The sequence below is a fragment of the Prionailurus viverrinus genome, chromosome D2, assembly GCF_022837055.1.
Source record: "Prionailurus viverrinus isolate Anna chromosome D2, UM_Priviv_1.0, whole genome shotgun sequence".
In the NCBI taxonomy this organism is placed as follows: domain Eukaryota; kingdom Metazoa; phylum Chordata; class Mammalia; order Carnivora; family Felidae; genus Prionailurus; species Prionailurus viverrinus.
This window is the reverse complement of record NC_062571.1, coordinates 87,670,012-87,697,076: the sequence shown is the minus strand read 5'-3', so window position 1 is coordinate 87,697,076 and position 27,065 is coordinate 87,670,012. Positions and strand designations below refer to the sequence as shown.

Sequence of the window (27,065 nt, the reverse complement as noted above, 5' to 3'; positions counted from 1 at the left end):
GGGGTCTGGGGGGCTGGCCTTCACAGAGCTGGGCCGGAAGAGAGCCTGAGGGCCGGGGAGCAGGGAGCCCCTCGGAAGGAGGCCCACCATCCTGCGGGGACAGAGGCTCAGGGCCAAGGGCTCAGCAGGGGCCCGCCTCCTCCGTGGGGTGTCGTGCACGGGGCACTGCCGCGCCCTCCCCTCCTGGCACCCAGAGGGATGCCGAGACCACCACGTGGGCCTCTTCTCTGGGAACATCACAGCTCACAGCCGACAGACTCCAGGGGCTCCAGGGACGAGACGAGGGCAGGGGTGCCACCGGAGGGCCCCGTGGCAAGAGGAAGAGGGACCGGGGAGGTGCGTGCTGCACGCAGGGTGTCTGGCTCACATGGGGCGATCGGCCGACACCAAGCCCCCAACAGCGTGGGGCACAGCCGGGTCCCCCCCCCGCCCCACCACGCGCACATAGTGGCGCCACTCAGCACGTCCCCGCGGAGGCTGGGGCACCGCGGGCCACTCGCTCCTCAGCAAGCGCCGGTTCACAGCCTTCGGGCAGGTGGATGCTGCAGACACCCCCCCCCCTCCGCTGGCCCCCCAGAGTCCTGCCCACCCCCCCCGTCCACGCCCTGTGGGGGAACCCTCCCTCCGGGCCACAAGCTCACCAGGCGCGGGTGAGCGTCCCAGCTGGGCTAAGGACGGAGACAGGCAGCCCTGGGTCTCGGCACAGTCACCTGGCTGATGGAAATAGCAGGAGAGGCAGCCTGAGGAGACCGCGGCCAGGACACCTGCTCCCAAACCACCCCGGCACCTGTCAGGGCTTGCTGTCCTCCTGCCGTCGGCCCCGCCACCAGCTCACTCGGCCCGTGTCCCCCGGGGCCCGCGGTCACTCTCGGGGACCCTGCTCGGCTCTGAAGCTGACTTTGCGGCCCTTGGCATCTCCGAGGGGACAGCAGCCCTTGGCCAACGTTCGGAGAGGGTCGTCCGGATCCCCTCAGCTGCTTCCAGAGCCTTCGGGCCACACTCCGGCCTCAAGAGGAGCAGGGGACGGCGGGGGCTGGGCAGCCAGGACAGGGGCCGGCCCCCCGACACCACGTCCTTGGCTCAGGGACAAGGAATGAGGAAGCCTGCCCAGAATGACAAGCACACCCATCCTTCACCCTGCACTCGGGTCACAGACAAGTTAATACCGTCGTGGCCTTGCTGAAAATCAGCTCCGGTGCAGGTGGGCGTCTCCGTGGATGGTGGCCAGCCCTCAGGCAGAGGGGCCCCGGCGGGGCCATCCTTCTTGCAACGAGCTGGCCTCCCGTGTGGCGAGAACACGGCCCCCCCCCGCCCCCCGCGCTCCACATCCCGTTGCGGTTTAACAGACGACCGCAGGGCGCCGGGAGCGAGCCTGGGTCAGCGTGTGAGTCACGCAGGATCAGCAGACTCCGGAAGGCTGGCCGTCCCGTTTGCTAAAACTAGCAGAACCCAAGCCTACCTGGGCCGCAGCGACTGCACACGAACAACACAGCCACACAGAAACGTGCTAAACCCAGTGGAGACGGAGGCGCGCCCCGGCTCACCGCGAGCAGCGCGCGAGCCACGCTCCGGGCTGCAGGCACCCCTAGGGCACGGGGCGGGGGCTCCCTCAGCTCCAGTTCTCCGCGGTGCCTCTCGCTCGCTGCTCCCCCGAGGCCTGACCTGGGAAATGGCCAGAGGGCCGGCACTCGGGCGCCGGGACGCGGCCTGCGCGTCTGGCCACCGGCACCCCGCACCGCCGCCGGCCACGTCAACGTGCTCTCATCTCGCGCCTGCCGGGAGGCCCCTGGCCTCTCCAGCCCCCCGTGAGCTGATTATTATTTTCCTACATCTCGTAGTCAAGGTGCCTGTGCCTGGAAACGAGGGCCAGAACGCGTGGCGATTCGTGCAAGGACAGACACGGTGGTTCTCTCAGCCCCCACCCGAGACACCGGGACGGACCCACGTGGGTGCCAGCCCCTCCCAGAGAGACGGTGCACCGCAGCCCTCAGCAGCCACACTGGGATCCCTGCCCCGAGATATGACGGCTTCAGGCCCTAAACGTGCTCGTGTGTCCCCGCGAGGTGTGCGCCCTGAGAGGGAACCGAGCGAGGGGGGCGGGCGGGCCGTGACGCACCTCGGGGAAGTAGTCCTGCGGGAACTTCTCCTTCTCCAGCATTGGCGTGCTCTCCAGTGTGTCCGAGTAGATCTCTTTGCCAGTGACTTTTTTATACTTCTTAGCTGGAAAAGAGCACAAGAATGACCTCATCACTACACCCCACCCAAGCAGTGCAGCTCTGTGGGGAGCGAGGGAGGCCCCCGGGAGGGGCCCCGCGGTCTGGGGACGCCAGAGGCTCGTAAATTGCCATCCACGACCCGGAACCCGACGCTCCACTTCATTATCCCCTAAGAGCTTCCAGCCTGCAGATTTACAGGGGCTAATTGGCATCCTCCGTAAAAACCGTGAATATATTCAAGACGGCTGCAGAATTGCCGTTCACTCATACCTTAATACGAATTTATTTAATAACATCGATTTCCTCCTCACATCCAGCCAACATCACTCATGTCCGGGGAAGAGCAGTTTTTATGCGAGACAGAGCAGATACGGCGGCGCGGGGCGCTCTGCACCCGCTGCCTGCGGCTCCCCAGACCCCGTGCCTGGGCTGACGCCCCTGCCCTTTCACGTCGAGGCCCAGGACCCCTTCCTTCCACAGACGCACGGCCCACACCCACGCCGGAGTCTCACGAGCGGCCCGGGGGCGCGGAGGCCGCTGGCTTCCCCACAAGACCGCGGGCAGGGACCTCGGGCAGCACGCGGGCCCCGATGGCTGCCGCCTGGCCGGACGCCTGGCTCCAGGGTGAAGTTCCTGACAAATCACGAGGTGTGCTCTCAGTGTCTGTGGGGCTCATGCTCCCTGCCCCACGGTGCTCACCACTGCAGCACGTGGAGCACTAAGAGCCCCACGGACCCCCTGACAGGGGCGGACAGCAGCAGGGAGACAGGTGAGCACGGGGGGGCGGGCGGCGGGAAGGAGACGGGTGTGCAGTGTCGTGGGACAAAGCTCTGGCCACTGTGGGTTTGGAGGAGCGTGACCCCCAGGTCAAAGCAAAGCACTGGAGGGTAAAGACTCATCTAAAGACCCACCAGAGGGACACAGGACGAGATGTTTGGGGACTCGGGGAATTCAGGACACAGCAGTGTGTGGAGCCATCCCCAGGTGCACACAGCTGCTCACTGTACCCACTGTCCCTCTGTTCCTGTTCCCAAACACGGGCACGACCTGCTGAGGTGACTAGTGGGGGAGGGTAAGTTGGTCCCCCGATCTCCCCTCATCACCTCACCCCTGGGCTCTGCGTTAGCCGGTCGGCACCTCGTGGTCAAGCCCGAGTCATGACAACAGGCGGCCAGGGGCACGAGGTCCTGAGCACAGGTGGTGCACGCCCCCAGGACAGACTCCCCCAGGACAGACGCCCGGCAGTGTGTGATGATGGGGCAGCACTGGGTCTGCGGTGTTTGAGGTCAGTGATGAAGAGGAGAAGCCGTGGCAGGAAGGCGATTTGGCTTCAGATGAAAACCCTCGTTGCCTTTGAGGAAAAAGCAAGAGCTCGGGAGAGGTGGAGAGAAAGGAGTTCGTTCTTTGTTAAAAAATAGACTTCAGCGTTTAGAGCAGTTTTAGGACTAAAATCACCCGAACGGGAAGCACCACCTCGCCCACCGCCGCCCGTCCCACCGCCGACACGCGGCACTGGTTCGGCAGGGGCACCCGGCCTGGCACCGGGGCTCACGGTCCGTGCCAGGCGTGCCCGGGGTTTTGACAAAGGCACGGTGCCACACGCCCAGCACGGCGGTATCACACCTACCCTCCCACGGTCCGGAAGTGCCGGGCGCTGGCCCGGCCCCCTGCCCCCCCCCCCCCCCCCCCCGCCAGCCCCTGCCACACTGACTGCTTATACCCTCCTTCTGCCTTTCCAGAAACATCATCTTGCTGGAGCCTTTCCCCACAGGCTTCTTCACTCAGAAAAACACACATTTAAGGCTCTTCTATGTATTTTTGTGGCTCCATTTTATTGCCGTGTAACATTCCACCGTTTGAAATATTCCACAGTCTACTTATCCATTCACCCAGAAAGGACATATTCTGGTTCCTTCTGGTTTGGGGTAATTATGAATAAAGATGCTATAAATACTTCTGCGTAGGTTTTTGTACGGACATAAAATTCCAACTCCTTTGGGTAACGTGCCGAGTGGGATCGCTGGACTCCACAGTAAGCCTGTGTTTAGTTCATAAGAAACCACCGAGCTGTCCTCCCCAGTGGCTGCACCCTGTCGCACCCCCAGTGGCCAGGAGTGAGGGTCCTGCTGCTCTACGCCTCCCCGGCACGCCGGGCGGTCGGTGCTCCGGACTCTGGCCGTGCGAACAGGTGCACGGTGCTGTCTCCTCACACGCGATGCGGGGCGTGTGCTCCTATTTTCATCTGTCGTCTGTACATCTTCTTGAGTGAGAGGGATGTTGAAATGTTTGGCTCACCTTTTCATTGGACTTGTCTCTAATTGTTGAGTTTTAAGAGTTCTGAGCCTGCCGTGGACTACCAGCTGTGTCTTTTGCAAACAGCTTCCCCCGTCTGTGGCTTCTCTTTCCACTCCCTCGACAACTCTTTCACAGAGCAGAAATTTCTAAGTTTAACAAAGTCCAACTTACCAATTTTCTTCATGGGTTGTGGAGCTGTATTTCAGAGTCATCACCAAGCCCAAAGTCACCTGCGGTTTCTGTGTTATCTTCTGGGCATTTCATACTTTCATCCTTTATACTTAGCTCCGTGACCCGCTTTCGGTTCACTTTCGGGGAGGTGTAAGGTCTGGGTGTGGATTTACTGTTTTGCACGTGGACACCCAGCAGGTCCGACACCATCTGTGCCCCGCTGTGTTACCTTTGCTCCTTTGTCAGATGTTAGTCACCTGTATTTACGTGGGTCTATTTCTCTGACCCACCGACCCGTCTGTCTACCGTTCCGCCAACCCCACGCCATCTTGATTACGGTAGCTTTTCTGTGAGTCTGCAGGTCAGGTGGTACCAGTCCTACAACCTTGTTTTCCTCCTTCAGTATGGGGTTGGCTCTTCCGGGTTTTTTGTCTCTTCCCTATAAATGTGAGACTCAACTTGTTGAGGTCTACAAGGTAACCTGCTGGAGTTTTGACGAAGATTGCCCTGAATCCACGGATCAAGCTGGGAAGAACCAATATATTGACAATACTGAATCTTCCTGTCTGTGACCGTGGGCTACTGCTCCCCTATATTTGGATCCTTTTTGGTTTCTCTCAACAGAGTTTTGTACTTTTCCTCATATTACTCTTTTTTTAACGTTTACTTATTTTTGAGAGGGAGACAGCGCGCACGCATGGCGGGGAGGCAGAGAGAGAGGAGGACAGAGGATCCCCGTGGGCTCTGAGCTCTCAGCCCAGAGCCCGACGCGGGGCTCGAACTCATGAACCGTGAGATCGTGACCTGAACTGAAGTCGGACGCCCAACCGACTGAGCCACCCAGGTGCCCCTTCCTCGTATGAATCTTATACATATTTTGCTAGATTTATTCCTAAGTATTTCTTGTGCGTGTGTGCGCTAATGTAAATGGTATTTTGTTTTTAATTTCAAATTCCGCCCATTCACTGTCGGTATAAAAAAGCCATTGACTTTGTACGTTAACCATGTATCCTGTAACCTTGCTCATTGGTACCAGTTTTTGTCGTTGAGGATTCTTTCAGATTTTCTACGTAATCATGTCATCTGGGAACTAAGGCCGCTTTATTCCTCGACCCCGACTCCCACCAATAAGCCTCTTATTTCTTCTTGCCTTACGGCACCGCCAAGATTTCCAGTACGATGTTGAAGAGAGATGATGCGTGGACGTCCTTGCCTCGCTCCTGATTCTAAGCGCAAAAGCATCTGAGTGTCTGTTACGTGTTATGTGGACGTAGGTTTCTGTAGCTGTTCTTTACCAAGTAGTTCTTTCCTGTGCCTAGTTTGCTGAGAGTTTTTATTATGAAGAGGTGTCAGGTTTAGTCAAAGACCTTTTCTGCATCCACCGACACGTGATTTTCTTCTTTAGCTTGTTGATACGATGTATGACATCAACTGAGTTTCAAATGTAGAACCAGTCTTGCACACCTGGAAAAAATCTCCATCTGCCATGGTGTAGAATCCTTCCTACACACTGTTGAATTCAAATTGTTAATATTATGCTGAAGAGTTTCGCATTTTATGTTCATGAGAGACACGGGCCTACGGTGTTCCTTTTCTATGACGTCTTTATTTGGTTTGGGGATTAGGCAAGGCTGGCCTCACAGAACGAGTTAGAAAAGTTTTCCCTCTGCTTCTACTTTCTGGGAGAGACTGTAGAGAACGGGCGTAATGTCTTCCTTCAATGCTTGGTAGAATTCACAGTGAAACCATCTGGGCCTGGTGCTTTCTTTTTTGAAGGTTATTAGTTATTGATTGAATTTCCTTAATAGATAAAGGCCTATTCAGATTATCTAGTCTTCCATTTATGAGTTTTGGTAGGGTGTATCTCTCAAGGAACTGGACCATCTAAATTATCAAATTTATAGGCCAATTCACAATATACCTTTATTATCCTTTTAGTGTCCACACTGTCAGTGGTGATGACCCCTGTCTCATTTCTAATATTAGTAAATTGTGTTTTCTTTTTTCTTGGTTAGCCTGACTAGAGGTATATCAATTTTATTGATCTTTTCAAAGAATCAGCTCTGGGTTTTGTTAATTTTCTCTATTGAGTTCCTGTTTTCAATTTCATTGATTTATGCTCTAGTTTTTATTATTTCTCTTCTTATGATTTGGATTTATTTTCCTCTTCTCCTAGCTTCCTAAGGCAGCAGCTTCGATTATTGACTTCAGGTCTCACCTCTTCTCTGCACATCTGATGCCACCGCCGCCTGGCTTTCACTGTAGCCCACAAATTTTGATTAGCTGTATTTCATTTTCATTCAACTCAAAATATTTTGAAACTTTTTCTTCGGATTTATTCTGTGACCCATGTGTCAGTTGTAAGCGTGTTCTTTAACGTCCAAGTGTTAAAATAAAATACAGTGACCAGCCTTTAAAATTCCCTGAGCACATAAAGCCAATTTAATCACACCAACAAAGCTGAAATTAGCTTATTTTTATTTTGCAAGACTAACTTAAACTGGCTCATTTCTTACTTATGCCTCTGAAAATCATAAGCAACCCTCAAACTGTTTCCAAAGGTTGACAGGAGGTGACCACTAAGCAATTGCCCATTACTCACGAGAATTCTTACAACCATCACGGGGAAGAAGGAGCAGTCACTGCCCGCACACCGTGTAGGCTGCTGTTTCACGACACACCCCGGAGCCTCACTCCACGTCTCGGTTTGAGTGCTCGGGTTTGCACACGGTCTTGCTGACGTGCACCACCAACTTTGGCTAATTATTACCTCAGTGATTCCCTGGCTTTACTTCTGTCAGTTCTGAACTTTTGACACACGTATTTTTGGGATTTTCCGGCCACCTCTCTGTTATTGATTTCCAGTTAAATTCCACTGTGGCCCCAGAGTATACTTTGTGTGATTTCTGTTCTTTTAAATTTGCTCAGGAGTGTTTTATGGCCCAGAATGTGGCCTATCCTGGTGAATGTTCCAGGTGAACTTGAGAAGAATGTACGTTCTGCTGTTGTCGGATAGAATATTCTATAAGTGTCCATCAGACCCAGGTGATCGATGGTGCTGTTGAGTTGGACTATGCCCTTACCACTTCTCTGCCTTGCCGGGTCTGTCCATCTCCGGTGGGGGGGGGGCACCGGAGGCCTCAACTCTAACCGTGGATTCATCCATTTCTCCTTGACGTTCTGTCAGTTTTTGCCTCTTGTGTGGCGACGGTCTGTTGTTAGGTGTGTCCACGTTAAGAACTGTTATGTCTTCTTAAAGAATTGACCCCTGTATCGTTAAGTGGTAAATGGCTTTGTTCCTCCCCAGTGACTCTCCCTGCTCTGAAGTCTGCGGTGTCTGAGATTAAGACCGCTGGCCCAGTGCTCTTCTTGGCCAGTGTCAGTGCCATCTCTCTCTCTCCATCTCTCTCCTTTTTTTTTTTTTAATTTTTTTTTCAACGTTTTTTATTTATTTTTGAGACAGAGAGAGACAGAGCATGAACGGGGGAGGGGCAGAGAGAGAGGGAGACACCGAATCGGAAACAGGCTCCAGGCTCCGAGCCATCAGCCCAGAGCCTGACGCGGGGCTCGAACTCCCGGACCACGAGATCGTGACCTGGCTGAAGTCGGACGCTTAACCGACTGCGCCACCCAGGCGCCCCCCCATCTCTCTCCTTTTAATCCGCATGTGTGTACGCATCTTACGCGGGTTCCCGGCAGACAACACACGCTTGGGTATCATCTTGTTAACCACTCTGACGGTTTCTGTCTTGTAATTGGTGCGTTGGCACTGCTAACGTCTAAGGTGGTTCTGGACACGGTAGGACACTCGGTGCCGGTAACTTTTCCCTCTGTCGCCTTCGTTTCCTGTCTTTCTTGTCTCCCCCGCTTCCTGCCTTCTTTGGTTTAGTTGAGCATTTCATCCGATTCCACTCTCTCTCTTCTGTCAGCATGTCCACCGTATTTCATTTTGAAAGTTTTCAGTTGCCACAGTTCGCGATACACATTTACGGCTGGGCCGGGTCTGCTTTCCCTGTGAGGCTCGTATCCCTTCACAGAGAGCCCGTGTTCCCCGTGCAGAGCCCTGGCCTGTCCCCACCCCTCCTGACGGCACTGCTACTCATCCCTTGTCCGTAAGCTGCAGAGTCACCCAGAACGTTGCTGCTTTGGCGCTCTGTACAAAAGTTCTCTGTCAGACTAAGGATAACAACAAATACGACGTCACCCCCATTTACTCCTCTCTCGCGCTCTGCCCCCTTCGTGTGGATCTGCAGGCACCGTTTTTCTTTTATCAAATAACTGTTAACATTTTTTTTATAAGGCAGGTCTGCTGGAGACAAATTCCCTCGACTTGGGTTTGAGAGAGTCTATTTTTCTTTAAACTTTGAAGGATAATTTTGCTAGCCACAGAATTCTAGATTTTTGCCTTCCAACGATAAAAATATTTCGCACTGCTCTATTTGCTTCGCGGCTTCTGAAAAGAAGTCCAACGCAAATCTTGTCCTCGCTCCTTTCTAGGTCACCCCTACCCACCCCTGATTCTTTCAACGTCTTTCCGTCATCTCCGGCTTTCTGTCGCTCCAGAAGGACCTGCTCGGGGACGGAGTTTGGGTGCTTAGCCTGCTCGGTCACCTAGAGCTCTCTGGACCTGCCGCTTGGTGTCCATGATCAGTGGTGTAAAATCCTGGGCCGTTACTTCAAATATTCCCTCTGTTCCTTTCCCCGCCGCCGCCCCTCAGTGCACGCGTCCCACGGCGCTCGGACATCTTGCTCTGCTTTCGTGTTGTGTTTTTCTCCCACTTTTCAGTTTGGAAGGTTTTCTACCACACTCTTCTGGCCGGCTGGCTCTGTCTACAGCCGTGTCCAGGCCGACGAGCCTGGCAAAGGCCTGGTGCGTTTCTGTTACGGCGGCGTCCTTCATTCTGAGCTGTTCCCGTGGATTCGTGGTTTCCGTCTTGACTCGCGCGGCCGTCTGCGTGCACGCCGTCCGTTCTGCCACGGGCGCCACCGGCGTGTGAACCGCAGCCATCCACGCTTCCGGGTCGACAGCTCCACACGGAGCCACACCCCGGTCTGGCTCCGATGCGAGCCTGCTCTCTGCACGCCGGACCTCCTGTCCGTCAGCTCAGTTTCCAGCTTTGGGTGGAGGGCAAAACGTGAATAATTGGGAAAAGGAACTGAGAAGACAGGCCTTCAACGCGAGGCGTTGTGCTGATCTGGCGAGGAGCCGGGCTGTGTTTCCCGCGAGGGCTCAGAGGCTGAGCCCTCCTCCCGCGTCCCGTTGTGGCTCCCCTGTCGTCTCCGTGCTCTTGCCGGGGACACGCTGCAGGCCTCCGCCACACCGCGTCGCGGTGACGGGCGCTGCGGCTGGGTGCAGGGACACTGTCCCGCAGCCCCATGACCCCGCCTCGGTCCTTCAGCCAGCGTGAGCCCTGGCCGCAACCTCGGCACACGCTTCCTAGCACCGCGGCCCCTCGGCCCCGCAGCGAGGCCACCTCCCTCCACCAGGCCCGGGGGGGCTGCTCCGGGGAGGGCAGGCCTCTCGGGAAGAACCCAGTGTCCAAACAGCTCCTCCCACGCACCCCCCCCCCCGCCCCCAGCAGCACCAGGGGGTTTTTCTCTGATCTTCACCAAGACAACACGGTGGGGCTCCTGCAGGCAAAGCTCACGGAAGTGGGGGGGGGGGCTCCGAGGCCGGGCCCCCACGGGCTCTTCTCTCCCAAGCCCCCATCCTGGAGCCTCCGGCCTTCCGCCCCGTCAGCCGCCCCCGCCGGCTCCGGGGTCCCGGTCCGCCCGCCCGGCCCTCCGGTTTGGAGGCGGCACCGGCCCGGCGGCCTGGCTTTGCTGCAGGATCTCAGAGATGCGCCCTCTTGGGTCCGCGCAGGGCCACCCGTGCTCGCAGGTGCCGGGCCAGAAAGTGACGTCCCTATCTATCATCCTTCCCACCCACGGCTTCAGGGCGTCCTCGGATTTCTAACTGCTTGTTTGTGAAAATACAGGCTATTCTTAAAAAGTTCATTCAAACTTCTCCCAACTTCTACGTTTGCTGTAACTTGACTCAGGGTGTAAGAGTGAACCTTCGAGAGCCGGGGCCACAGTGCAGGGCGGCGGCCCGCCCCACTCCTCTGAGACCAGCACCTGCTCGGAGCGGCAGCAGTGGCACGGCCACGCTGGGCCACCGCTGCGTCCCCAGGGTCCCCACAGCCTCCCGCCACAGACGTGCTCGGGGCATGGCCACTGCCACCATCTCAGCCCTTGTCACTGACGACACGGGGGCCCTCGGGGAAGGTCTGCTGGGGTCACGCGTATGTGTATCTAATGGATGGTTTTGAATAAACCACGGGCCAGCCAGGTAGTTTTGACCCATCTGATTTAGCAATAAAATATGTACGTAGATGGTCACTCAAAAAAAAAGGAAAAGTTAAATAGATCAGCGACACGTTTGAGCCTGAAGCACAGGCTTAGTAGGAGTGTAACCCGTTCTGCTTCCAGCCCCGCCTGAGCGTGCTGTGTCTGAACACCTCTCCTCTGTGCACTCTCGCCCACGGCCCCGCTGCTTGACAACGTGACACAGTGGTGTCCACGGTCTATCAAGTTCGGGGGACGGTGGCCTCCGGCCCGTCTCTCACCAGGTCTGCGTGGCTTCCCCAGTGGGAAAAGGCAGGTGCTTGTGTTTAGAAAACCGTGTGAAGCATCCTCAGGCAACAGGGCCGGTGAAAAATAGTCCTGCTGGCTGGAATCCTGTTCTTAACATCGATGAAATCACTACTCAAGCAATTTAGAGAAGGCTCTGCTTCTCACTTTCCTGAGAGGTGATCTGTCTCGTAAGTGAGCAAAGATAATGAATCTGGACAAACTGACATAATTAGTCGCTCTCCATAGTTATCACAACTCCAGTGACATCTCAAATTAATGTGATCTGGCTCAAGAGCATCGTGGAGCCAGAGGACTCACACACAGGTGGCACGAAGGGACAGTGCCCAGCAGGGCAGGCGCACAGCACCCCAGCCGAGCAGGGCAGACGCTGGGGCCGCCCAGGCCGGGGGGGGACGGCTCACACGTGCTGAGCCACAGAGACAAAGGCTGTGTCTTCGGGAGGCACGTCTCCTCCCCCACTCGGCGCACGGTGTTGGCCCAGACGCACGGGCACTTTTCACTCCACTGCAAACAGCAGCACTTGTCCTTCTGTTTAAAGACAGCACACTCTCCTGCCCTTCTCCGCTTTCTCCCGTTTGGTACGGACACAGACACAAGACCGTTCCCTTCTCCTCTCGACTGCGCTGCAGGAAAGCCAGTGTCACCTACGGGCCCTGCCCAGCATGGGGGTGGGCAGGGCTGGGGTCTGGGGCAGGCCCGCCGCCCGGACCTCAGAGGGGCCAGAAAGCCAGGCTTCCCCGTGAGGTCCCTGGTTCGTGGCTGTGAGCCTCCCACAGGGACACGGGGTGGGGTGAGCCCTGCCAGAGATCCCAGAAGAGTCTTACCTTTAAAGTCAAACTGGTAGATGTTTTTTAAGGATTCATGAAGAAAATAAAAGCTTCCTAGTGCCTGCAGAGCAAAAAGAGAAGTCAAGTGAATGACCAGCACCGGGAACCATTTGAAAGCGTTGTTAAGTGACGCACAAAAAGCTCTTTTGGACCAGAAACAAAAGTTAACTCATCCGGACTTAATCACGGTCACGGGGAGGAGATTTCAGCCACGTCTGAGGCACAGGGGTGCGCACTCCGGCGCGGTCTCGTCTCTGCTGTGAGCGCCAGGGTCCAGCGGGAAGGGCTCGGGCACCCGCCCCCGGCCTCGGGCACCTGCCTGCCCCCCCATCGGCTGCACTCCACACCCCTCCTCGGCCCGCCCTGCTCCTTGCCCTCCTCCCCTCCTCCTCCACGTGGGGCTGCAACACCATTCCCCCCAGAGCTGCCGGGCCCCTGCCCGCCAGGGGCTGACTGTTCTGGGCATCGGGGTCGGTCCTGCTCCCCACGCTTGGGAAGGAGGCGAAGCCACAGAGGCCAGGCTGGGGGTGGGATGACCGGCAAGGGAGGCTCGCACAGCACACCTGACACTAACATTATTTGCTGGTTGTCTAAAATTCGAACTTGACTTGGTTATTTCCTAAACGTGTCTGTGCACGCATATATATATGCTTGTGTGCATACGTGTGCGAGCAGGAATAACGTGTGTATGTGTGCGTGCATATACGTTGAAATGCACACACACCTGTGGACACGTGTAAATGTGCACGCAGCAGGTGTTTGTGTGTGCACGTGTCTATGTGTAGATGCGTATGCATGCACGTATATGCGTGTGTGTATGAACGTATGAATGTGCACACGCATGTGCGTATCTGTGCACACACACGTGCGGATATGTGTCAGTGCATGTATACATATGTGCCCACATGTGTATTCAGGTAGATACAGATGCAGATGTGCATGTGTGCATGGATATGTATTTTACGGTTTTGCAAAATGTGGCCACCTGAACAAGGGGCCGGGGAGACTTCCAGGCGATAAAACTGCTCTACGACTAGATTACAGCTACAAAACTATGCTTTGCCCAAACCCACCGCACTGGCCCTTAGGAAGGGTGCGTTTCACCGGCTGTACATCGCACCTTTACTACTGTGACTTCCGCAGACGAGCCCCGTCCTCCTAGAGCCCACCCCTCACGGCACAAGATCAAGCAGGGAAAAGAGCCCAGCAGGGCCGTCTGCCCCGAGACTGAACCGAGTGAGAGGCGGGGGGGGGCGTGGGCGCCAGGCTGAGGGGCCGGCGGGGGGCGGCACACGGGCGCTGGCCGAGCAGGGACGCCTGGCTGCAGCCAAGGGCAGTCGGGCCGCAGCAGGCAGGGCCTCGCTGGAAGGGAAAAGTGGGGTTCTACTTTTCACTCTGCAGCTCAGTCCCGAAGGGTGAGGGGAAGAGCCAGGGGAGGGTCGGGCAGACAGAGAAGGGCTGGTGTGCAGAAGGCTGAACCAGCAGGACAGTGACACGGGGGTCCCTCAGCCAGATTCCCAACTGCCGGCACCAGCCACATACACCCTGTCTTCTTGTGTACACATACACACACACACACACACACACACACGGGCGTACACACAAGTACACACACACATGGGCGCACATACGAACACCCAGCACATACGCACATGTACATGGGTGGGTACACACAGCACACATGGGCACACACGCGGGCACACACGCACAGGGGCACACACACACACACACGTGGACACACGTACACACGTGCATGCACATGTGGCCAAACCACCCCAAAGCAGCTGCTGCTGACACTACGACCCTGCATCCTGAACATGGCAGCGCGGGTCCCTTGTAAGAATCTTCTTATGACCACAAAGTGTTACCTCTGCAGAAAAGGGGCAGCGATGCCACAGAGTAACACTACCAGGCCCACATTAAAGTTCCCAAACTGCCTACAAATCCTTTATCCGCTCCCTTCCCCCCAGCCAGTCCAGCCTGGAGCTCGGAGGGGTGCCTTCCGCACTGAAGGGCCGCCTGGCGGGTGCAGAGGGGGAGGGGGAGGGCGCGGTGCAGGCAGCACTCGTCACCCTCTCATCTGGGTGACAGCCTGCTGCAGGGCTCTCCGTGGCCCCCAAACTCGGGGGCCGGGGGGGCGCCTGCTGGCTCCCACGTGCCTTCCCGAGGATCCGTGGGCAGGACCCTGCCCGGGTCCGCAGTTAGTGTGGGGGCAGGGGGTTACATTTGCCGGGCACACGTGCAACCCCCACATGCCCTGACCCCAGCATCCCCCCACCGCACTTCAGCAGCCTTGGAATTCCAGTTCCTGGGGGTTTCCACACCCCGGGGCTCTATGTTCCAAGCCCTCCCGCCAATGCTGGCTGTCCTCAGGCCTTCCCCCAGGGAAGACGCTACGGCCGCGGCCTCTGTCAGGGTGGGTCAAAGGGCACACAGGCCCCTGGTCCTCGATGCCGTTGCCGACTCCGCGAGGGACACCTGGGTTCAGAACCACAGCACGGGCCCACCCACAGAGGCTGCAGGCACCACGCCAGGCGCCCTGCACGGGGCCCGGCTGTGCCTGGTGCGTGGCCCTGCCCCAGGCCCAGTCCTGGGAGCTGGCGGTCTCCTTCGGCCCAGGAGTCCAAGAGCAGAGAGATGACACCGTCCTCCAGTCCGAGCCCGGAGCTGCCTCACAAGCCTCCCCGACGTGACCCGAAGACAAAATGCGGACACTTCCGGAAGTGCAGGCGACCCTGGGGACCTTCTGAACCGCTCCAGTGGTCACTGCCTGAGGAGCCACAGGGACAGACATGGCAGCCTGGCAAGCAGAGTGGGTGGGAGCAGGGGAGTGCCAGGCTTCGGGCTCCTCCCCAGGGCACAGCAGGCCGCTCGCCGGAGGCCAGACGTGCGCAGACTTGCCAGAAACGCAGAGCGGAGGCCTCGTCCCGATTGGGAAGATCCTCTCGAGGCTGCGAGCACATCCGGCCAGGGGCCGGCCGGGGACTCGGGGCCGAGGGGCTCACCACACGCGGCAACCGGGCAGACTGCCCGCCTGCCCCCACCCTGTCGGGCACCCGCCCCGGGTCCGCTCAGAGGAGGAGCTGAGGCACCGTGGCGCACGCGCCTGAGGACAGCCAACCCTGTCTTCTCTTTTGACGACTTGGGCGAAGGCCCCCCCAGGCAGGAGGGACTGCAGCACCACGGGCAGCGCGCGGCCCTAGGGAGCACGTGAGCAGGCCTGCATCCCTGGGGGAGCCTCCCTCGCTGCGGCGCCGCATCAGCCCTTGACAGCTGTGCCTCCCTTGATCCAGGAAAGAGCCCTCTGAAAAGCGTAAGCCCACCAAGGTCACGACAAACATTTAACTATGACCTTGTTGAATGTGATAAAGCCAATACAATGTTATGAAGTTTACAATAAATAAATGGAAAATAAACGGCCAACACAGGCATAGAAACTGTAATTCATGGAGTCAGAAAATCCATAATTAGCTCTAATGAATATTTAAAGTCAAAGTTCAAGCTAACTTTTTCAACGTTTGACCTACTCTATCAATACGGTTCAGGGCACGCATCTATCACAGGACACGACGACGACATCAGGACAGAGCGCGCCGGGGCCTGCCAACGGGGGGGGGGGGGGGGAGGCCCCGCGCCCGGCGGGCCTTCTGCCCACAGCACCTGTCAGCACTGTGCTTGTCACGTCGGAGAATATTGACTCCTTGCCTGTTTTACTAAAAACAATTAAAATACTTTTTACATATTTATAAACCTGACTGCCAAGGGTGCCTATTAATTCTCCATTAGCGAGACACAGTCCAGTCGATGCTGTGTTTCTGCCAGAACAGCGAAAGGCGGGCGCCCTGGACGGGGTGGGGACGGCCTCCAGGTGCGGCCTGATGGTGCCGCGGCAGAGCCTGGAAAGCCCGGCGCCCGGGGCTCTGCCGCGCAGGGCAGGTGTGGCTGCGCAGGAGACCCCAGCTCCCGTGCTCGGTGGAACGTGGCAGGGAACGCGTCTCCCGGCCGCCGTCCACCTGGGCATTCGTGTGAATCGCGGCCCATGGCTCAGCGGCCGACTCGGGGTGCAGGTGCACGCGCCACAAAGCCAGTTCTCAGCTCAACTGGAGTCTGCTGATGTGACGAATGGTCCCAGCTGGAGCCGAACTGTGAGGGCGGGAACCCCACCCCACCCCCACCCCACCCCCACCCCACCCCCCACCAGCACAGCAGACTCAGGGCCGTGACCAGAGCAGCCGGCCTCCACACATCCGGTCAGAAAGCACCAGGGCACTGCAGCCGCCGAGCAGCCTCAAGAGGGCCCGTAGCTGTCGAGTGCTCCCACTTTCCGCGTCGAGTGCTCCCACTTTCCCGGTGGGGCTGCCTCGGGCCTGGGCAGAAGCCGACCAGGAGAGAACACAAAGCGACTCTTACAAAGGCCTCCATCACTTTTTATTTGCAAACAAATCAAACGGCCAGTAATTTATCATTCCGGCAATTAGGTCAGCAGCCAAAGTACACATCATTAACCTGCAGGCCTGCGGCTTCCGGCTCGCTTTTCCGTGAAACAGAGAACATTCCTGCCGCCAGATCGACAGCGGCGAGAGCACATGGGAACACTCTCTTCTTCTGCAGACACTACGGGAGAGCGCCTGGAGAGTGACCCCCGGGGTGACGGCGGCCAAGTCCCGACAGCGCCCTGGGAGTCACCAGGACTCAAGCACTTCTCCCAGGGGACAGGTCGGTGAGGGGGGGGGGGAAAGGGCCGGGAAGCCAGCTGTGGGGTCTGCACTGGGGCAGGAGCGCACAGGGCGGGACCCCAGCACAGCACAGCTCGGGAAATCCCACCACGGGGAAGGGTTGACGGCATTTATCAAAAGTTACGTGGGCTTTGGCGGGTCTCTGCTCCCCCGGGATGGCACATGATGTTGTTTCGATAACTAAAGCGTTTTCAACTTATCTTTTAGTTTTTAAAAAAGTGCTTATTTACCTATTTTGAGAGAGAACCAGTGGTAGGAGGAAGGGAGCGCAGAGAGAGAAGGAGAGAGAGAGAATCCCAAGCGGACGTCACAAACCCCAGCGCGGGGCTCGAACCCACGAACCGTGAGAACGTGACCTGAGCTGAAACCAAGAGTCAGACGCTCAACTGACTGAGCCACGCGGGCGCCCTTCAACTTGTTATTTTTCAAAATTAGAATAAACGCATCTACGAACGGGAAAAAGAACTTCGTAAGACATCGTTGACAAACTTCTTCAAGTTTACAAAAAAATCGGAGAACCCTAGTTGTTCTAAGCTAGAATCAACAGACTGCAGTGGATCATGGCTGGGAAAGCCTCTTCATCTGGAGAGAGTGACGAACCGTCTTGCGCTCTGTCCACTGTGTCCTGGCGCGGGCGGACAACAGGGAGGAAGGACCCCCACGTGACAGACGTGGCCTCGCCTGTGACGGTGCGGCGCGCGGTGAGCGGTAGAAGCTCCTCGTAAGGAGGGCAGCCGTGCTCTGAGGATGGCTACACGCGTCCCTCTCTGGGCACAAGGCTTAGACGCCAGAGGGAAGCCTCGCGTGTGCGGCCCCCGGAGCAGCACCGGGGCGGGCGCTCGGCTCTCTCGATGCCACCCCCTTGTCCAGGGGGACAGCGATCCCTGAGCACAGAAGACACAAGCTACAGGGAGACGGGTGTGCCCGCTGACAGCCACGCGGACGCACGGAGAAGCTGGAGCCCTCAGGAGGGGCGCACGTGAACGCAGTGGCAACGCTTCCAGAAACACTGACGAACGACCAACAACGAATGCTTCACGGGAAGGCGGGGGAGCAAAATCTGACATATCCCTGTGGAGGGGGGGGGGGGGTCCTATCCAGCAAGGAGAGTAAACACATCGTACCCCAAACCTAGATGGGCTTCGCGGTGCCGAGAAAGAAGGGGCTCTGCAAACTCCACACGGCCATGGTAACAAAAACTGAATCCAAAGGAGCCGAAACAAAAAACGTGATGCTAAGATTGTATCGAAAAAGGAATAAAATGGCAAACACAACTTCAGAGCAGGGTTGCGTGGGGGGTGGCAGGGTGTGCAGGTGCCCACGGGCACCCGGGGTCAAACGGGGACTGCACAGGCGTCTGCTGTCTCCCCAGAAGCGGCCGCCATCTTGAACGGCTATGATCAAGGTCCAAAGACACAGCCCTCAACTTCGTCGATGCCAGCTTACCTACCTTCTCCTCAGAACTTGGTTTTTCTCCATTTAAAGTTGTATTTTACAGATGTTCCCGTCGAGACACATAACTTCAGCTTCCTTTTAATGCTGCGTAACGATCCAAGATATAAAAATACTGCAATTTTTATCCATTCTTCTATTAGAGATGAAGACCGTCTCCGATGTTTTCACGATTACAACTGATGCTACAACGAGTGTGCCCCCATGGCATCCTGGCACACACACGTGCCAGGCACCCACACAAGCTGCCCACGTGTCCTAACTGTGCACGCACACAGAGGACACTGGAGTCTCTGGGTCACAGTGTACTGCACCTTCAGTGCAGGTGTCATCGCGTTGCCCTGACGACCACACGTCCCCAGTATTTCAGGCAGTGGCCGCTGCTCCACACGCTTGCCAACGGTGGCGGCAGAAGACTCCTGTTCCCCAGCCCGACGGTGTGAAATTACACGTCACTGTCGTTTCGACCTGCATTTTCGTTATTCTATCATCGCTGAGCCTCTTTTGAAGATTACTGGCAATTAGATTTCTCTTGTGAACTCCTTGTTCATATCCCTTGTCCACTTTTCTATCTACCTTTTTCTCACTTTATAAGATTTTTAATTTTTGAATATAATTTGGAATTTTTTTAAGTGTTTATTTTTGACAGAGAGAGAGAGAGAGAGAGAGAGAGAGAGAGAGAATGAGTGGGGGAGGGGCAGACAGAGAGGGAGACACAGAATCTGAAGCAGGCTCCAGGCTCCGAGCTGTCAGCACAGAGCCCGACACGGTACTTGAACTCATGGACCGCGAGATCATGACCTGAGCCAAAGTCGGACACTCAACCGACTGAGCCACCCAGGCGCCCCCTAATTTGCAATGTTTTCATCTATTACTTGCATTACAAAGAATTTCTCCCTCTCTAGCTTATCTTTTCTTTTGGCATCTTTAGTTAAATAAAAGTTTTTATTTTTAAAGTAATCAAATTTATCAATATATTCCTTTATGGTTTATGCCTTTACATCTTACTTGGAAATAGTTCCCTAATCTGATTCCACAATGGTATTCTCTGTATTCTTATGTGAAAGCCTAAGGCTGTGTTTTACCCATTTAAGTTTGTATGGTGACAGAGACTTGTTTATGGGTATGGCTCAAGGTAAAAGCCAGCATTACTACATTTTCTGTAGAAACCAATCATCTGGTCTCCCAATAACTTACACCTCTATTTCAACTTTGTGGGGGTCTGTCCATGACTTCTCCACGCTGCCCAACTGGTCTATCTCCAGTAACACATTTACCTTTATCGTACGTCTTGATAGTTACTAATATAAATGTCTCATTTTATTATTCCTCACAATTGCTTTCGTTATTTTGGGCCCTTTGTATTTCCAGATGAAACCTCAAAATGGCTGCTAGATTACACCCAAGGCATCCTACCGGGGTTGAGATTATAGGCCCACAGATTGGGAATAGGGGGCATTTTTAGGATATTCAGCATTCCTTCCCATAAATATGATACATCTTTAGGCAGATATTTTAAAATCTGAAGTGTTTTGAAACATCTTCTAGGGGCGCCTGGGTGGCTCAGTCGGCTAAGCGTCCGACTTCAGCTCAGGTCACGATCTTGCAGTTCGTGGGTTCAAGCCCCGCGTCGGGCTCTGTGCTGACAGCTCAGAACCTGGAGCCTGTTTCGGATTCTGTGTCACCCTCTCTCTCTGACCATCCCCCGATCATGCTCTATCTCTCTCTGTCGCAAAAATAAATAAACGTTAAATAAATAAATAAATAAATAAATAAATAAATAAAACATCTTCTAATAAAGTTTTATAATTTTCTCCATAAGGGTCCTGAAGATCTCTTATTAGATTTACTCTTAGTTATCTTTTAGTTTCTGTTGCTATCAGAAAATGTAAGTTCTAAAACCACTGTTGGGTTAGAACCGTTTGTCGCCAGGGAACAGGAATGCTACTGGCTGTTGTACATTAATCTTTTATTCAGCAACACTGCTCAGCTTACTTTGAGTTCTAACAATTGCGCACTCTCCCTGACGATCTGTGAGTAAGGACTATTTGTTTCAGTCTGTTTCTTCTCCATAGTCTTCACACCGTTTTCTTTCCTTTCTGCTTGTTGCATCGTGTTGCAGTGCTATGTGGGAAGAAGACACCTGGCTCTGTGCTGAGAAGACTGTGTGTAGCGGGAAGGCAGCAGGGGATGTACCTGAATTGTGGCTTTCTGATGAATTCAAAGTAGGATCTGTAAAAAAGGTAAGGTCAAAGATGCCCCCTCAGGAAAGAAACCGGACTGGAGAGTTTTCTGGCAGGAGGAGAATCCAAGAGGAGTGGGATTTGCTGGGAAACGCGAAACCAGGATGAACCCGCCAGGCCGATGTGCCTGCCGGCCATGCACACAGGGATGCCGCTCAGGCAGGTGGATCAGGAGTCTGAAGTTCCGGGCCAACGTGTGAGCAAAAAGGGACATTTCAGCTGCCTGTGAAGATTGATATTAGAAGCGGTGGGAATGCTGGGCGAGAGGGCTGAGCCCTGGGGCATTCTGCCAGCAACGTGCATCGGCCGAGGGAGAAGCGCTGGCGGAGGGGAGGAAGGGACAGGTGATCGTGGTCTTTAATTGGCTAAAGCGGTGAATCGCTTTAGGAAATTTAAAAATGTTAAGCCAGCCTTGCATTCTTGGCATCAACCTGGATACTCATGACACATGCCTTCATGCGTTGTCGGATATCTTCCCAACGCCGTGTTTAGTTTCGCGGTTTCCAACCTTGTCTCTGTTCTCATCACCCCGGCGAAATGACTCTCTTTAGTGACGTTCCACTCACAAACCCAAAGGACGCTTTTCACGACACAGGTCACTTGCCCTTCCCTCGTCCTTTATTTCCAGGTTTGAGGACTAGCGTCTGTCTCTCTGGACTCTCCTCCTCCTCCAGGTGACGACACACCGGGTCTCCTCGGGACCCCTCTGGAGCCTCTTCCCTCCTCCCCGCAGTGGTGGCCAACTCCCCCCACCCCCACACACCGTCTTCCAGCTGGCAGCTCCCGCATGCACAGCACTGGGCCTCCCCTTGAAGGCCAGCCTCGTGGGTCAGAACTCGGCCCCCATGTGGACTTCTCATCAGGAGCCGGTCTCTCCCGACTCGGGACATTACTCTGTCACTCACCCTCCCACACCCTGGATACCTGCAGCCGCCTCCCCGCCGCCACGTCTCTCCTGCAGTCCCACGCCAGCAGGACCCCTGCTTCCTGCACCCCCACCGCCCCCTCCGCCTCTTCACCCGATGTCAGGGTGACCTGTCAAGAAGAGGCTCTGGCCCCGTCACTCCTCTGCTCTTCGGTGACTGCCAGGACACGGGTCCTCCCGGCTGCCCTTCCACGTTCCCAGGCCCCGGCCCAGCACACAAAGCCCTGACCACACTGGCACCCGGGGCTGGAGCAGGCTGAGGCCTGCCGTCATCGGGGCCTGTGCCTGCTTTGCCTTCCCTGTCTCAGCTTCTTCTCACGTGGCCCCCTGCTGCTGCAGGTCTGCATGGAAAGGCTGCCTCCTCTGAGCAGCCCTCCCAGACTGCTCATGCAGAGCCCTGGCCCAGCAGAGTCCCCCACCCTTCCGCAGGGCCGTCCGCTCTGGCTGCATGCTTGTTTCCTCCTCGCATGTGCCTTCTTTGCCAGCAGTCGGGAAGCTCCCGGTCAGTGTTCTCGGGACCTCTGAGTCCCCAGCTCAACACCTGGCACCAGGCAGGGACTCCACAACTGCTGGTAAAGGGACAGGCGTGGAGACGAGCCTGCGGGACCGCCTGGTGGGTGGTGTGGGAGGGCCCACTCAGGTTTCAAAGGACAGCCTAACGCACACCTCCCAGCGCTTCCAAGAAGCTGAACGTGGCCGCAAAAAACAACATACTTTTTATCCAAGAGGGAATAAGTCCTTCACGAGAGTGAGCCCGGAATCCTGGTTGTAAAACAATTTAATGGACGGAGTAATAAATCAAGGCAAGGTTACTACAACACTCATTAGATTATAAATAATAATAAATGAAACAAAGCTTTTGTTTAAATCAGCGTAGAGCTTCACTGATCTCTTCCGGTATAACACACTCGCGGACGGCCCATCTAATCGGATGAGGCGGCATTATTGCCTGTTCCACCCGGCATCACCCAGGAGGGGGCCTGTGGGAGCAGGTCGCTGTCAGGACCGGCGCCCTCCCTCTCAAAGCGGCTTTGTAGCCATCTAAAATGAGGCCTGACTCACGTACAAAGTACTAACTTTCCAATTCCAGCTTCTGGGGCTGAACACGAAATGACGGCACGAGGGTGTCCCCCGGTCTGACCCTCGCCACAAGCCCCTCTCCAGGCCGGCCGCCTGCTCCAGAAATGCACGTGTAATTTCATTTTGTCTCCCGTCCAACAGCCGGCCTTAGAAGTTAATTAAATTGGTTGTCCATTGTGTTCACCTACTTGCAAAGTTAATGATATTCTGCTCCTGAATTAAAGAGCATTTTATAAAGCTTGCACCACGGGAGCTGGCGTGCTATATGAGGGGTGCCGAGCCCTGTCACAGCCCCGGTGGTCGTGTCCCCAATTAGGCAGCCCAGCGAGGGGCCTGGCAGGGAGGGTGAACACACAACAGCCACTTAACATCACACGTGGTCACGATAAATCCCCCAGACCGACGCGCCTGTTAACATTTCACATCACCACCGCGACGGGCACCTGACAGGTGCGGACGGCCTTCTGAGACGGTCCCCGGGACGGGCTGCCTGGAAGGGGGCGGCGCATCGTGAGGGTGGTGACGCCAGACCCTCGCGCGCAAGGGACACCGGGTAGAACGCCTGACTGGGGAGGCAAGGTTACCAGCTGGCCCAGGAAACGGCCTTCGAGAGCGGGCTCGCACATCCACTCACACACCCAGTCACTGCGCAGATGGTTACTGGAAACTTCTCTGGGCCGCGTGGTCTTGGGCATCCGACAGGGACCGAGGAGTAAATGGCCTGAGGCGCGGGGGACAGTGACAGGTGCTTCACACAAAGGATCAGCCTCTGACCACAGGGGCTCCGTCCACAGGATGCCTGGCACGGCGGCGCGTGCGTGGGGGGCTCCAGGACAACACCTGGGGCTTCTGCCACGGAAGCCGGGCCAGGCGCCTGAGACCGGCGCTGCGGAGAGAAGGCGTCCAGCTTGACGCGGCTGTGAGACTCCGCAGGCAGACTGAGAAGGAGACTGGACGTTTGGGCCTGGGGTCCAGGACAGAGGTCTGGGAGCCGATGCAAATGTGGGCGGACAACGTGGACGGCCGATGGCCTGGGTGCCGAGCTTGCCGAGGAGGGAGTAGAGCCAGAGGCCCGGGAGCAGGACGGGACGGGGGCGGGTGGTATCTCGGAGGTGAGTGGGGAGGAAGGGGCAGCTGCGGGGCCAGGCAGGTGGAGGGCACGGGGACTGACCCCCCCCCCGCCTCCACCTGCAGAGGCCAGCGGCGCTGTGCACAGCCACCTCGAACGGCCGACACTCGAGACTCCTCACGGTGGCTGCAGGGACGGGGACCCCACCGCGAAGCGTGGGGAGTGCGGCGCTCCAGGAAGCGAGGGGGCCACAGACTGGCCGCAGCTGCAGGGAACCGTTAAAGCGTTGGCCCAGGGAGGACGAGCCCACCCGCCACGTCCTGCGTCCTCCCGCTGCCTGGACGCGGTGGGCCGTGGTGGCGGGTGCACCCGCAGGACACCCCGGAGTGCTCTGGGGACGCGGTCAGGCCCCGGGGGCTCCTTCCCACAGGACAGTCGCCAGCCGCTGAGCACGTTCAGACCTTCCCTTCCAAAACCGAAACCCTACTGACTTACACCTGACTTACTATATTTCACCAACTAATGCCGCACAACCGGCGGGAAAAGCCGGTCAGTTGCTCACACGGTCTTTATTTGGGAGGAAGGGAGGGCGGGCCGGGAATCCGCCTACGTGACGGAGCTCCTGCCGTGAGCCGTGGGCGACAGTGACCACGGGGCCCCTTTGCAAGCACCCCAGGGCATGCTTTAATTTGCCTCGCCTCGGTATTTTCCCCTCCAAACGAGATGCGTCTGCGATACGGATGCACTTCTCGATAACATGCATTTTGCAAACTGAGTTTCAATAATGAGCAAAGAAAAATATCTTAAAATAACCAGTTTTAATTATGAGATTTACTAAGTCATTTTTTTCATGTCTACATGATTACAAAACTAAATCAATACACTTTTATGCCAATTAAATTATGTGGAGCATTTGCATCATAATCAAAACAGCTCTTTTATCTTTCCTCTTACAAAAATCATTAGCTTTTCAATTACAATTTCACCCTCACAAACGTGGAGAAATCCGTTATGTGCGTGACGGACAGAGGATAATTGAAGTCCAGTGCACTTGAAGAGCTGACTGGCACCAAACACAAGCTGTTTACAGAATTCCTTCTGCCGCGGGGAGGCTTGGGGCAGACAAAACGCTACTAAAAAGACTTAATTGATTTTTAAATTTCCATTACACTGGGAACACCATCTACTTCGGAATCAAATAAGTCAGTGGGTCCCTGTAGGCGGAAATGCTACACAGCAGCATTCTGAGTGGGCCGTGTCCTCCCACAGCCTCACGGTCCGGTCACTGTCACCGGTCCCTGCGGCACGAAGCCCGGGGGGTGTCGAACCCTTCACTTCCCACCGCGAGCACATGCGCCCCGCGCCCTCCTCGGTCCGCGTCTCTGCGCGAAGAATGTCCTCGTGTGGGTCTGCTGGTGACAGAGTCCTCACGGCTGCACCCGAGCGAACCTGTCCGTGTCACTCTCTCTCCCGACAGGTGCTCGGCGGCTGCTGCCCTCGGGCTAACCGCTGCCCCGTGAAGGCAGCTCATCCCCTCCCCACGCGGCCTCTGAAACATCCTCTGCGTCTGTGGCTTTGCTCGGCCTCACTGTGGTCTGTCGGGGTCCCCGGGATTCCTGAGTTTGTGTGTTGAGGTCTCTCACACTGGAGAACTGTCATTTATTACCTCTTCAAAAATAACTTCTTGTTCCTCTCCCAGCTTTGTCCTCAGGCTCTAACCTCAGCGTGTCAGGCCTCGCACCTTCCGTGTCCAGTCACGTCCACCCCATCCTTTCTGCGTCTCTGCGGTTTTAGCGATGTGACTGGGGCAGACGCGTCAGGATGGCCTCAGTCGCCCCTTCTGTAAATAGGACTAATCATCCAATTCCTTCTCCGTGAAGGTCACGGGAGACCCCATACACATACCAGGGTCTGTGAGAGAAGCCGCTGCGACACACAGCTCTCCTCCTGCAGCCCTAGTCTGGGGGTCTGCCGACCCAGCCTCCGGGACGCGGGTCCCGAAGCCGGCATTTCCCCAAAGGCCCTCCAGGTCAACACGCACGGCCCTGACCGTCACCCCACCTTCTTCCACCGGGGCCCCTTCCTGGGTGAGCAAGTTCCTCTCCCGGGTTTGGGGGCCTCCGTCAGTCAGCGGGCGGCTGCGTACCCGACACGGGAAGACAACCCCGGCACCTGCTCTCCAGGGTTGCCAGGAGCCCTCGTGGGTGGGTCATGTAACACGCACGCTGTGACGGTGCTGTGACCGTTCAAGGCCAACTATCGTTCCTATTGGATAGGAACTATCATTAGCTATTTCCTCTTGCCCCCAGTGCCCTCAGCCCGCTGCAGGAGGACAGGACGGCCTCAAATGTGGCCTGGCTGACCCCAGAATGCAGGGCATGGCAGGGAGGGGCACGCCAGCCAAGGCGGGGGGTGGGGGGGGCTTTCTGCTTCCACAGCACAGAGGCAGGGCCTCACTGCTCACACCTTCTAAATCCCCCCGGGTGAGTCTGACGGCGCCCCCTCGTTCAGGGAGAGGCCACTGGGCACCGGCCCCCCGTGCCCCCAGGGTCCCCCCAGGAAGAGGGGGTGAGGGACCAGCTCCGGCGCAACCCGCATTTCACATCACGGGCCGGCCGGCCGGCCGCTGACGCTCCCCACAATCTGAAAGGCCCTTTTGAGGCCAAATCACGGCCGCCCTGACGGGAAGAGCTATCCGCCACTCATGGCCTTGATGTCAGTGAGGCTTGCTGACAACGCCCACGGAGGAGTGACCCCCACCGCCGGCCCTGTGCGCACCTCCTCCGTCTGGTGCTGCTGGCCAACCACACAAATACCTATCGTTTTCCTTAAAAAGGAAAAGGACCGTGAGCCTGAGGGCAGGCGTGCCCTGCCGGGAGGCTCCCCCCTAAAAAGACGGACGTGCTGGCACCAGTCTGCTGTCGGGAGAATCTGCACAAAGGGAAAACCTGACAGGCGGGGGCAGGGAGCATCTGCCGGAACCCTCCAGAAAGCCAGTCTGAGGTGAGGTCATTCACAACCGCCAGCGTGAGGCACAGATGACCTGGGAGCCCCCTCCCCGCCCCCCACTGCGCCTCCCTCTTTGGTGACCAGGGACTCACGGCATCCACTTGCCCAAGAATGTACCGGTGGGAACGACAATCAGCCGGGCGGGGGGCCCGCATGCCCCCTCTCTCAACGTGGTGAGAGGGTCTGACGCACGGGGGTGGTGCCGCCAGGGGACACGGAGGCCCCAAGGCCCAGGGCGGGCAGAAGACAATCGGGGAGGAAGAGGGAAGGGGCTCAGGAGCCTGGGGCTTTGTGAACGGGGGTCCAGACACTCAGCGGGGCTCAGGGTCAGGGTTGGAGAGGCCAGAGGGATGGCCGGGCATCGCCGGGACAGCAACAGGGGCACGACACCACAAGTTCCACGGCT

General features: G+C 56.7%; 1 protein-coding gene across 2 annotated transcripts in view; it reads right to left on the bottom strand.

Moving 5' to 3' along the window:
* INPP5A (inositol polyphosphate-5-phosphatase A) overlaps positions 1 to 27,065 on the bottom strand; it is a 175,091-nt gene that overhangs the window by 55,724 nt on the left and 92,302 nt on the right. For both annotated transcript variants that reach the window (XM_047825241.1, XM_047825242.1), the window contains exons 5-6: positions 12,143 to 12,206; positions 2,117 to 2,220 (exon numbers count right to left, since the gene is read on the bottom strand). In XM_047825241.1, the coding sequence (XP_047681197.1) occupies positions 2,117 to 2,220; positions 12,143 to 12,206 (168 nt within the window). The remainder of the gene's footprint in view (positions 1 to 2,116; positions 2,221 to 12,142; positions 12,207 to 27,065) is intronic.